Source organism: Crocodylus siamensis, chromosome 3 (genome assembly GCF_052110815.1).
Source record: "Crocodylus siamensis isolate JL-2025a chromosome 3, ASM5211081v1, whole genome shotgun sequence".
NCBI classification, from domain to species: domain Eukaryota; kingdom Metazoa; phylum Chordata; order Crocodylia; family Crocodylidae; genus Crocodylus; species Crocodylus siamensis.
Window position 1 is genome coordinate 211,144,472 of NC_143397.1, and position 12,434 is coordinate 211,156,905.

Consider the following 12,434-nt stretch of genomic DNA (forward strand, 5'->3'; position numbering starts at 1 on the left):
TTTAACTCGTGCATGTGAACTGGCAACTGGGATGACTTTAAATGTATACACTAACAGTCGGTATGCGTTTGGAATTTGCCACTCCACCGGGCAATTATGAAAACAGCAAGGCTTCATTACTTCTTCTGAAGCAAAAATTGCAAACTCCACTCAGGTTTCTGAGCTCCTGAAAGCCATCCAAAAACCCAAATAGCCATAATACATGTCACCGCACACACCGGCGGGAGCATGCCTGAGGCTAAAGGAAATGAGTGGGCAGATGCTACTGCCAAAGCTGCTGCTCAGCAACCCCTAAGTCTCAACGCCCTTGCTCCTGTGTGGGAAACACCCAGAGCCTTAAAAGAATATGAGCAAGCGTGCAAAGGAAAAGAAAAAAACTGAAAACGTCTCTATGGGGCTTATTCAAAGGATGAACTGTAGTACACTAATAATAACCGCCCCATCTTGCCTAAAATATTACAGCGGCCCCTGTGCCAAATAGTCCATGGGCAAGGTCATTATGGGGCAACTGCCATAGCTGAAACCATTCTCCAAGTTTGGTTTGCCCCTGAAATCCATGCAGTGGCTAAACAAGTGACCAGCGTCTGCTCCACTTGCCCAGCATTCAACTCTGGCTCAAAAAGAAAAGCCCTACCTGGAGGCCAACCTTGGGCATATCAACCATTTAAGCAACTGCAAATAGACTTCATCAAATTTCCCCGGTGCCAAGGATACAGATATGCCTTAGTAGTGCAAAATCAGCTCACCCCTTGGGTGGAAGCATTTCCTGCCACCCATGCCTCTCATCAGCAAGTCGCTCATGCACTTCTAAAGGACATTATTCTGTGGTTTGGCATACCTCAAGTCATTGACACAGATCAAGGAGGTCACTTCACCTCCCAGGTCTTACAAACAATTTACACACGGTTGGGAATCACTAGGCAGCTTCACACCCCTTATCACCCTCAATCATCTGGAGGGGTGGAAAGGGCAAATCGGACCCTAAAAACCCTTCTAAGCAAAGTGTGTTTGGAAACTCAGATTAAGTGGCCCGAGGCATTGCCCCTTGCACTGTTTGCTACGCAAAACGCGCCTAGAGCTAATGTTAAAATATCTCCCTATGAGCTTTTGTTTGGTCATCCACCCCCCATTACCCATGATTTCCTTCCTCCAGCTACAGGATTGCTAGCGGGGGATAAGAATTTAACCCATTATGTGACTTCTTTGCAGAAGCAGCTTACTTCTTTACAGCGCCGTGCTGCCGTTCAGCAACCTGTACCCTTTAATTGCAAGATACACCTCTTCAGTCCCAATAACTATGTGCGGGTCCATGTTCCGCAATGAAAAAGTTGCCTAAAACCAATGTGGAAAGGACCATACCAAGTGCTACTTACCACCCGCTCCGCAATCAAAATCGCTGAAAGGAATTCATGGATCCATCACACACACGTAAAACCTGCAGTGTTCACCACAACGGAACCTCATCGTGCATCTCCCCTTCGGCTGCGGAGATCCAACAGTCAATGGACAATATGTGCCTTGCAAGTACTGCCATAAGTACATTTGTATTAGTAGTCTGTCTGCCCACATTAATCGGGTGCCCCTGCAGTCTCACCCGGTTCGCAGGAGTCTATCCTGGCACCCAACTAGGGTATACTAACACCAAACAAGTTCAAAACAAAGTTAATCAAGTCCCGCCTAAAGGGGCTTCCGCTGTCATGTACAGGTCCAATGCTTCCCTAGGTCAATGTAAGCTGTATGGGTATTACACTAATAGCAATAAAAGTTGGTGTGCAGACCCCAACACAGAGGCAAGTCAAGCTTACATCCAAAGTAAAACTACTAACCCCGGGAAACAATCATTCTATTTCAAAAGTGGAATGGAGACCTCAGTTTGGCAAGTGTCATCTTCTAAATTACTAGCTGTCAATCCTAACCAAAATGTAAAATGGCCTCATAGCGCTCTTGTAAAAATAACCAATTCCTACGCAAGTAACCTAAACTTCTCAAACTACTGGGTGTGTACTCGACTACCCAAGCATCCCAGCATAGGTATTCCTCTCATCGGTCTTGGCCTTGGTTCATTCAATTATTCTTCTATTAGCAAAAGCACCCATAATGACAGTAAGTGGTACTATAAATACTGGTTCCTTAATAAAGTAATCCTCCCTAAAAATTCTGTGTGCTATTGCAAGCCATGTCTGGGTAGTTTTGCTGTGTTTGTAAAAAATGCCACAGCAGGTGCTTGTAATATAACAATAACCTTAAACCCATCCTCTCTCGGATGGCAAGGTAATGGACCTGTACATGTGGGGCATTATTATCTTTGTGGGAAAATTGCATTTAAGCATTTGCCACCCACCTGGTATGGCACGTGCACCCTGGGCGTAGTAATCCCAGACATAACACTTTCACCCAAACACATCGCTTCAAGGGTGGCACCAAAACCACCCACATCAGTTCCAACGAGGAGCAGGCCTCAACCCTCTTGCTGAGCGACCTACCCCAGTCCATTCCTTTGCCCAATGGTTCATACCTTGGCTAGGTGTTTCTGAACTTGAAAAGGCTCTTGTAAACCTTTCAGCCTCACTGGAAGTATTAGCTAATAACACCGCAGATGCCTTAACCCAACTGCAAACTAAAGTAACTCAAATTTCTCATATTACTTTGCAAAATCGCCTAGTGTTAGACCTACTTCTTGCTAATCAAGGAGAGGTATGTACTTTAGTCAATAATACCTGCTGCACCTATGTAGATAAATCAGAAAAGGTATTGAAAAATATTCATAAGATCCAAAACATGGCTAGTCAATTCCACGCCATAACCACAAATAATACCTCTTGGGGTATACAGGATGCATGGGCTCTCCTAACATCCTGGTTCCCCAAATTACAATGGGCTCACAAACTCATTGTTATTATTGTTGCTCTTGAATGTTTGTTGATTTTAACCTGTTGTTGTATTCAATGTATTGGAACCCTACCTTCTGTATTACCCACATGTTGCAAATATACTATGTATAACATAAAAAAAAGTGTTAAAATGTCTAAAGCTAAAGTATTAAAGTGCCAAAAGCGTTTAAATGCTAAGTATAGTAAAAAGTGATCCCAGCCTTTAAAGGCCAGGATCAAAGGGGGGAATTGTAGAAATTTACTAACAAGACCATAAATAATAGTGTAAAAAGTTAACTATAAAGCAGACTCAGTGCTTCAAGGACAGGCTAACAAAACACAGGCCTAGTCACCTTAAGGCCTGAAACAATCAAGAATGCAGCCCCCCTCCTCCCCCATTAGTTAGCATGCAGCCAAAAACCAGTTTTGAAACAATTAAAAGTTTTCTCACACTGACCTGATATCTTGTTTTCTTTCACAGTGGAAAATTCCCACCTGCGCGCGCATCTTGTCTGTAAACTATAAATCGCCTCTAACAGTTTTATTCGGGGCCTCTGAGCTTGCTCAGGGTGCCCAGCATGCTAAATGAATTTTGAGACTGACAGCAACTCTGTGTCTTTGGGAACAGCTCCGCAAGGGGTCACAAACTCCTCAACATTTGATTCAGGGAAAATATTAATGAACGCTTGTGTGCATGAGCTGGCATAAGGAAAAACTGTGTGTGCATACTTCGGAGTGCTTGGGTTGTGTGGGTGGGGAATTCTGTGGGTTGTTTGCTTATTGTCACTCTCTGCCTTTTGGATAGGGCCAGGATATGAACCTAAGAAATAACTAACTAACTGATGGCATATGAAGTTTTTTAAATCTGTGGCAGAAGATCTACATTTTCTCATCAGATATTAAGACCCGGCTAGACAAAATCTTGGCTGGAATGATATAGTTGAGGATGGCCCTGCGTTGAGCAGGGGGTTGGACTAGATGACCTCTTGAGTTCCCTTCCAACCTTAATTTTCTCTGATTCTCTGATTCCTGTTGCACAGCAAGGATATAAAGAGGTGTCTATGTTCCAGAATGGGCTGCTTGCAGTCTAGCATATGAAAACGGCACCGGTGCAATTGTCAGCCAAATAAAAAGCCAGTTAGCAAATGCCTACTGTTCCCCTCCCTCCCTTCTCCCCTGCCAGTCTTGCTAAGCTTTGATTAACTGGAAATTCACCTTTAACTAAAGCTCTCCATACTCCTCATAATACAATGAGCCAACATTTTTAAAGAGCAGATCTAGACCCCGACATGCCTTCGAGAACAGCCATGCACAAATGAGACAGCTGTTATTCCCAAGGGGTGTGGAGGTTGGCCAGCAGGCTTTCCAGACAAGAGGCCAGAGCTAGGGAGATGTCTGACTATTTGACAGATTAGTACAGTTCTCTCTTTACATACAGGTGTATCCACTGGTGTGAGTACATCAGTCTTTCAGTTTATACCTTCAAGACAGTAAAAACTTATGTGATTGCCCGAAATCCAGGTTTGTGTGAGTACAAGCCCCCAGTATTGTCCGCTCTGCTGATTTTGGCTGGAATCTCACAGCGGTTGAGGTTTTCCTTAAAGCAGCAGTCCCCAAACTGTGGGTTGTGACCCCAAATGGGGTCTCAACATTGGCAGATGGGGACATGGGGATGGGAGGCTGTGGGTTGTGAGGAGCTATGTTGAGGAAATGGGGCTATTTAAATAGGGTCATGCTGAGGACAAGTTTAGGAAGCACTGCCTTAAAGCCTCAGCTCTTGGGTTCACATTATGGTGCAAGACTCGGCTTCTATCACTATCCGGCCAAAGACTGTGACATGCAGCTCCTTTAAAATAACCCCAGAAAAAGCAAAAACAAATAGGGTGGGGGGGCGGCAGCGATATGGTCTCATACGAATTTTATCCATCTCGTATATGTTGATTCTGATAAACCTGAACATCGGGGTTCAGCACTCAGCAGCTCTAAGGTGTAAGCGCCCCGAGGCAGCCGGCAGCAACTGACTGGAATGAGCACCTTTGCAATAAAGCAGGTCTCCCTGCTCTCCCCGCACTGGCGAGCCCGCGTGAAAGCCCCTGCCACGCTGCCTCCCCACGGCCTGCGGCTGCCATTGCTGCTTCTGCGCATGCTCAGATCCCTCGGGTGTATCCCATCTGTAGCCTGGGAGCCAGCGTAAGCACCCCTGCCAGGCTGCCGGAATATGGGTAGCAGCTTCAACCGCTGTTACTGCGCATGCTCACAGTCCCTGGCCGTTTGATGGCGCGCTCCAGTCGCAGAGCTCGGCCTCGCTCGGGAGCACCGGTTCGGTTTACGGCTGTGCGTCGTAGCGACCAGCGTTCCAGGCGTTGGGAGTGGAGGGAAGTTTGAAGTGGAAGACGCCAGAGTGACGCTCGGGGCTTGCTGCGGCATGGCCGGGGCCGGGGACGGGGCCTGCCCGCGGGAGCTCAGCTTCATGGACAGGGGCGTGCGGAGGTGAGCGGGGCGGGGATCGCCGCGAGTCTCAGCAGTGGGCTTCATCCGCCCACCTCGGCAGCCTCCATTCATTCCCCAGAGGCGGTTTCCCCAGGGGCGCGTGCCCCGGGCCGTGTCTGCTGCTGGTCTGCACCTTTCAAACGTCACCGCTTCCGTTGTTAGGTGTGAGACCAGTCGCACACACTGTGTGTGGTGCACCGTGCAGTGACACAGTGGCCTGATCATTGGTTGCAGCCATGTTGGTCTGTTTTTTGGGGGTAGATGTGATCTCTTGTATTAGCCCAACTAAATTATTGGGAAGCAGTTCTTTGCAAGCTTTAGGGCACAAACACTCTTCTTCAGGCACTGGGAGAGTCTCCCGACTAAGGAATTTTGTGCCCAAAAGCTTGCAAAGAACTGTTTTCCAATGATTCAGTTGATATAATAAAAGCGATCACATCTACCCAATGAACTTGACCTGACAGCAGCATGAAGCCCCATGCTGCTTCTGTTGGGTGGTGGTTGCAGGCCTCTCTGTCTGGGGGCCTTTCAACATATATTAACAAGCAGGACGTTGGCTGCAGTAGTTTCCTGCTTTGCGTGTACCAAGTTAGTGTGTTAGTAGGGGTGCACTGTTGGCTATTGGGTTGGCACTGTTAAAAAGAGAAATGATGTTATCGGCTTTTGGGTGTTTTGGAACATGGTAGCCGATAATGTTTTCAGTTAATGTTTACTGATAATTATGCCTTCTGACTCAAGAAGTGATGTGACGCATAAACGATGAGACAAGAATATATTTGCTGTGGTGTGCACCATGCGATTTTTGTCAGCTGTAAATATGTCTCAGAGGAGTGCAATATGAAGTAACTGAAAGGAACAACAGAACAACTGACTGCAGGTACACGCTGCAAATATTTTTCATGGAGGCAACACCACTAGAGATTTCAACACAACACACTTAATACAGTGCCTCAAGGCATGCCATGTTACCAAATACAACAATTTCCTAAAAATGACTACAGAAAAGAAAAGCGAGGCAAGAAAAAGCTGCGCCAAAGCAACTGTCATTGCACTATTACAATATTGGTTATCAGTCAGCATTGGTTGATGCAGTCAGTTGGTTAAATGTTAGATAATGGTATCAGTCAAGAAAACCTTTATTGGTGCACTCCTAGGTGTTCGGTCTTGTGCCGTGTCGGGGTTGAGGGTAATTTTACGACGAGGTTAGATAATGGAGTCGTATGGGATGGTTTGGATAGGGATGATCCTGCCTCAGGGAGGGGGCTGGACTACATGATCTCTAGAGGTTCCTTCCAGCCTTACTGCTCTATGATGATGTTTTCTGTTTTGGTCTTGATTCTATCCTTAATGATTTCCAGCATTCTCTTGATGTTTTTAGTTACTGCTGCAAAGTGAGCCTGTATTTTTAGAGAACTGTCTACTAGTCCATATTGTATTGGCATCAATAAAAGGAAAACTGACATTATCAGCAGTCAGCTTTTTTTGGCCATTGTGGCTGATAATGTTGCCAATAAATGCCATGTGCATGTGCACAGCCATAGCATGCACACACCCAGGAATGCAGCCTGGCAGCTTGGAGAGTAGCATCTGGCCAGTAAGTCTGTGGAGGGGAATGGGCATGGGGGAGGGGGCAGATTGAGGCCCCTGTGGTGAGAGAGGGAGTGGGGCAGGGGCAGGCGCTGCGCAGCTGGGGTGGGGTGAGTCATGGGATGGAGCCACGGCTCGTCCACGGCAGGGTGGGGGGGCTCCCACCATTGCATGCATCCCTGAGAGAGACATGGGAGGTACCTGCCCCCCAGATGTGTGCATAGGGGGGGAGATGGCTGTCGCTGTGCACTCGGGGCCAGAGGTTGCACTGTCCACTTCCCAGTAGGGAGGGCTGGGTGGGCAGTATTGGTACTGGAAGGGGTACTATGGGGTGGGCTACAGAGAATTTTGGGGTGGCTGTAGTCCCCCCATCCTGCTCAGTCAAAGCACAGCCCCAAACCCTCGCCAGGAAGAAGCTGCCACAGCCTCTGGTCCAGAGCGCACAGAAGGCAGCCTGCCTCTACTCAACACACAAATCTGGGGGCTACACGCGCCCCATTCCTCCTCTGCAGATGCACACAGTGGCAGGAGCCCACTGCCTCCCAATGGTCCCCAGATGAGCCGTGGCTCCATCCTGTGCCCAACCCCACCCCGATGTGCAGCCTCTGCCCCTGCCTCTACTCCCCCCAGATGAACTGTGCTCTGTCCTGTGCCCTGCCCCACCCTGACCCAGCTGTGTAGTACCTGTCCCTGCCGCAGCCCCACTCCCTCACTACAGGGGCTTCAATCTGTACCCCCCCAACAGACTTACCAGTTGGACACTGATCTCCAAGCTGTGAGGCTGCACATCTGCAAATGGATTGGTATTGGCCGATATGGCTTGCTAATAATTGGCCATCAATATCGGCCCAAAAATCTTTATCGGGCACCCCTAATATCTACAATGAGTGGAAAAAGATGTCAACTGATGTCTCATTTGTGCGGCCATAAATATGTTTATGGTATCACAAATGGTGAGCAAATAGACATCAGTGCCCTTTGTGCCACATCAGACAAAAATCAGTGGCACAACAAAAGGTGATGATAGATTCTGCTGCTTTTTTGCAGCAGATATCTATTATCTCTGTGGTGGAAGAGTACAGGCAGCCTCTCCTGCCATTCCCAGCAGGTGCTTTGAGGTTTTGAGAGTCTCTCAACCCCCCTGAGCACTTGCCTATATTCCCTGCTTGCAAAGAGGCACTCCAGCAAATCTCAAGTGTCTCTCCATATGTGAGGGAGTCAGGATTCCCCAGTTAGCCAGACCTGCTCTCCCGTGATTGCAAAGGTGTGGACAGTGGAGTCCCCCAGGGCTCGTCCTTGGGCCGGTGTTGTTCAATATCTTCATTAGCGACCTGGACAAGGGTGTGGAGTGCACCTTGTTCAAGTTTGCTGATGACACCAAGCTGTGGGGTAAAGTGAATATACCGGCAGTCAGGGATTGCATCCAGGCAGACCTGCATAAGTTAGAGAAGTGGGCGGATCTGAACAGGATGCAGTTCAACAAGGATAAGTGCAGAGTGCTGCACGTGGGGAGAGGGAACCAGCATTATGGTTATAGGTTAGGAGCTGATCCTCTCAGTAGCACTGAGGCAGAGAGGAATCTTGGAGTCATGATTGACTCCAGGATGAATACGAGTCACCAATGTGATGAAGCAATAGGCAGAGCCAACCGCGCACCCTGTCATGCATCAACAGGTGCATCATTAACAGGTCCAGAGAGGTGTTGCTCCCCCTCTGCGCAGTGCTGGTCAGGCTGCAGCTGGAGTACTGTGTCCAGTTCTGGGCGCCGAACTTCAAGAGGAACGTTGGGAACCTGGAGAGGGTCCAGAGGAGGGCCACTCGTATGGTTGAGGGTCTCCATGGCCAGCCCAATGAGGAAAGGCCAAGGGACCTGAATCTCTTCAGTCTCCGCAAGAGGAGACTGAGGGGGGATCTTGTGGCTGCCTACAACCTTATCAGGGGCTACCAGCAGGGACTCGGGGAAAGTCTGTTCACCAGGGCCTCCCTTGGAGTCACCAGGAACAATGGCCACAAGCTGAGGGAGGATAGGTTTAGGTTAGATATTAGGAAGAACTACTTTACTGTAAGGGTGGCCAGAGCCTGGAATAGGCTTCCCAGAGAGGTGGTGCTCTCACCTTCCCTGGAAATCTTCAAAAGGAGACTGGATAGGCACCTGGCTGGGGCCTTATGACCCCTGCCACCCCCAGTGCTCCTTCCTGCCCATGACAGAGGGTTGGACTAGATGATCTGTCTAGGTCCCTTCCGACTTGTTGGTTCTATGATTCTAAGGAGCAGGTCTAGCTGGGCAACGAAAGCAGGGAGATCACAATGCCCCTTGTCCTGCACCATCAAGGACAGGACAAGAGGTGATGTTTCACCCAGTAAAATGAATCGGTTGTGTTGCAGCATGTTGCAGCCCAGCTGATCCACTTCATTTGGTGATGTCCATTTCTAGCCAGTGACTCCAAGGCTTCTAGTAACATCCCTGAACATTACTCTTTAGAAGCCTTCAAACTGACTGGAGCGGGGCAGTTTCAGAGCTGCTGGTGCCATGCCACTGATAGCATTGCCAATGAGCATTAAGTGCAGATAATTCAATCCCAAGGCTATAGAGTTGTTGGTTGAAGCCATGGTGGTTGAAGGACATGGGTAGCATTTTAAATGGAAAAATTCCTTGTCTGCCTAATCCCAAGGCTGTGCACTTCAACAGAGTACAATAGAATCAAACTGCTTAAGATCAGTTTTGCAGTGGGTTGCTGATTCAAGAATAAGTTGCAAAGCTGTCTAAATGGGACATCTATGTCTAACCACTGCTTTTTCACTCTCCTGTAGGCCCTTTGCAGTCCTGCACAGTTGTTTGCTACATTTGTCTATACACCTGGGTATTTTGCCAACCCTCATTTCTGCAGGAACTAAGGGATCTACACCTGTCAATTTTCCAGGTTCTAATATACTCTGTGGGGAAGGATCAGACGTACATAAATACAGCGGAATATTTTTAAGTTTTTTCATTTTGAGAACCATATATCTAAAACAGATTACTTTGATTTTCTGAGAGATACTGTTCTACTGGAGGGGAAAAATAATACTGATGTCTCAAGATTTTGATTTGCATGTCTTAATATGCTAATTATTTTGAGGTTTACACCTATGTATTTTAACTTAATTGCCTTAAGACTTCTTAATTAAAACTGGATATTTTAATTTACAGTTTGTTGGAGCTATCTTTAAACTCAGAACTTCATACAATCAACCTACACTGTAACCAGATCTCCAAGATTGAAGGGCTTGGCTGCCTGTGGAATTTGCAGCATTTAGATTTGTCATCTAATCAAATAAACAAGATTGAAGGACTAAGTGCTCTTACTAATCTGCGCACCCTAAATTTGTCCTGTAACTTGATAACAAAAGTGGAGGGTTAGTATTTGCTTAATCTTGGTTTTCTTTCTTTTCACATGTTTTATGAACTTTTCTAAAAGTTGTATTAAAATTTCTTTTAGGAAAGATTGCAAGTATTTACTGAATTTGAGATCACCATAATATTTACCAGTAGACTTTTTGACATTAAAATAACTTGTAGCATACAATATGATAGTCTTCCTTATTTTACCTGTCAAAACTACTTATCCTGTTGCTTATGAAAGCAGTGGGGGTTGATTTTGGGGAGTGTTGTTTTTTTTTTGTTTTTTTTTAAAGCTCTTACACTAATTTTTTTCCTTCACTTTGTTTAGGACTGGACAAACTGCTTAATTTAACAAAACTGAATTTGTCATACAACCGTATACATGATCTGAGTGGTAAGTGGCTTTGGCAATAAAATATTATCACACTTAGATTTGGTAAGGTATTTTATACTATTTTCAAAGGCTATCAACTGCAACAGCAGTGGTTAGCTCAGGAAATTAGTACCATTGCTGAAGCAAGCTCATGCAAGTGCCCACATAGAAGACGTAAGCCAGGGGTAGCCAACCTGACCCTGAGAAGGAGCCAGAATTTAGCAATGTACATTACCAAAGAGCCACTGTAATATGTAATATGCGAGCAGTCGCATCATGTGATGTGACTTAATGGCTGTGGAAGCTGGTCACTGTGGTTGTGCAGAGATTCAAGGAGATGCATATTAACTTCTGAAGAGCCGCATGTGGCTCCGGAGCTGCTGGCTGGCCGCCTCTGACTTAACCAGTTAAACTGAAGTGACCTTTCTGGAGCTGTTGCTAGAAAGGTACAATGTACATAATGTTTAATTTCTTAACCTTTTTAACAGCCTTTTTAGAGTGCTATTTCCAAAAATGTTGAGGTATAGCTACATTTACTTGAGGATCTTTAATGTTTGAGGTTTTATAAAAAATGAAAACTGCTGTTTAACTCATCTCAGAAAGATTGGTTTTTAAGTAATGTATCACTGCTTCATTAGAATGGAAATCACTGTTTTGTCTTTTTTTTTTCTACCTCTTCCTCTACCCTTTTCCCCACTTTATTTTACAGGTTTTCTATACCTGGGTGGAACCAGTCATAAGATTAGTCACATTGATCTCCATAGCAACTGCATAAGTAACATTAACCATTTATTCCAGTGCATGGTAGGACTGAACTATTTGACTAGTCTTACTTTAGAAAAAAATGGAAAGAATAATCCAATCTGTGACATAACAGGTATGGATAACTTATTGTATAGTTACTTTATAATCTATTTGCTATCCAAAAGTCAGTAGTTTTTGTGCCTTGCAAATCTGTGATAGAGACTCTGCAACTTAGTAGAGTGCTCATCTTACAGAAATCTAAATTCTGATCCCTCTTCTCTCGGGTATATGCTATCTGAATTGTTAATCTTGGGTAATTGTTGCTATTTTTTTATATTTTTAATTGACAGTAATCATATTTAAATATGATCCTTAACACAGGCGTAATTGTTACAGAAATACCATATTGCCTCACATACAACACGTCCTTAGGAATCTTATCTTGATAGTGGAATATCAAGATTATAAAAAGGAGAGATGATTTCTTTTTTTAATACCTGTGGAGTACAGAACAATGAGCCATAAAGTCAGTTGGCTCCCTCAGCTGCTGCACAGTGGAACTAAAATCAATGCAGGGTGCTTCCATCCTGGGCAGAAAATCAGCTCCCTCTATTTCTGGGGGCAGACTTCCATAGTTTGTCACATTGTACTCAGGGAGAAGAAGGCCTTTTTTCCTTTTTGTTTATAAAATATGCCTGCATCATACTAGCAATCTTAATTTTTTTGCTACACTTATTAAAGTCTGATAAAAAATTAAACTCTCGTATCAAGAGAAGCAGTTGTCAAGCTATGTTTCAGGAAGCAGCAATTGGTGACCTCCTGACTGGTGGCTGGCCTTTAGGTCTGCATCTTGTGTTTGGATGTCTGATGCTATACTGCAGCTAGAGACAGTGTTTCTTTCCTAATATTTATTTTTCTGCTCTAACTCATTCCTGTAGTCAGGCTTCTAGTTGCACGTGTGCGTGGTGTGGTTGTGAGAAACAAGCAT

The 12,434-nt window shown here is 45.6% G+C and overlaps 1 protein-coding gene across 2 annotated transcripts in view; it reads left to right on the forward strand.

Moving 5' to 3' along the window:
- The first annotated feature begins 5,114 nt into the window (after positions 1–5,114).
- LRRCC1 (leucine rich repeat and coiled-coil centrosomal protein 1) overlaps positions 5,115–12,434 on the forward strand; it is a 53,190-nt gene continuing 45,870 nt past the window's right edge. The window contains exons 1-4 of one of the 2 annotated variants that reach the window (XR_016441472.1): positions 5,115–5,360; positions 10,138–10,343; positions 10,658–10,723; positions 11,412–11,579. Coding sequence is in view for 1 of the 2 variants with exons in the window: in XM_090040258.1 (XP_089896384.1) it covers positions 5,296–5,360; positions 10,138–10,343; positions 10,658–10,723; positions 11,412–11,579 (505 nt within the window). In the remaining variant the exon portion in view is untranslated. The remainder of the gene's footprint in view (positions 5,361–10,137; positions 10,344–10,657; positions 10,724–11,411; positions 11,580–12,434) is intronic. The other variant, XM_090040258.1, reaches the window with a different exon arrangement.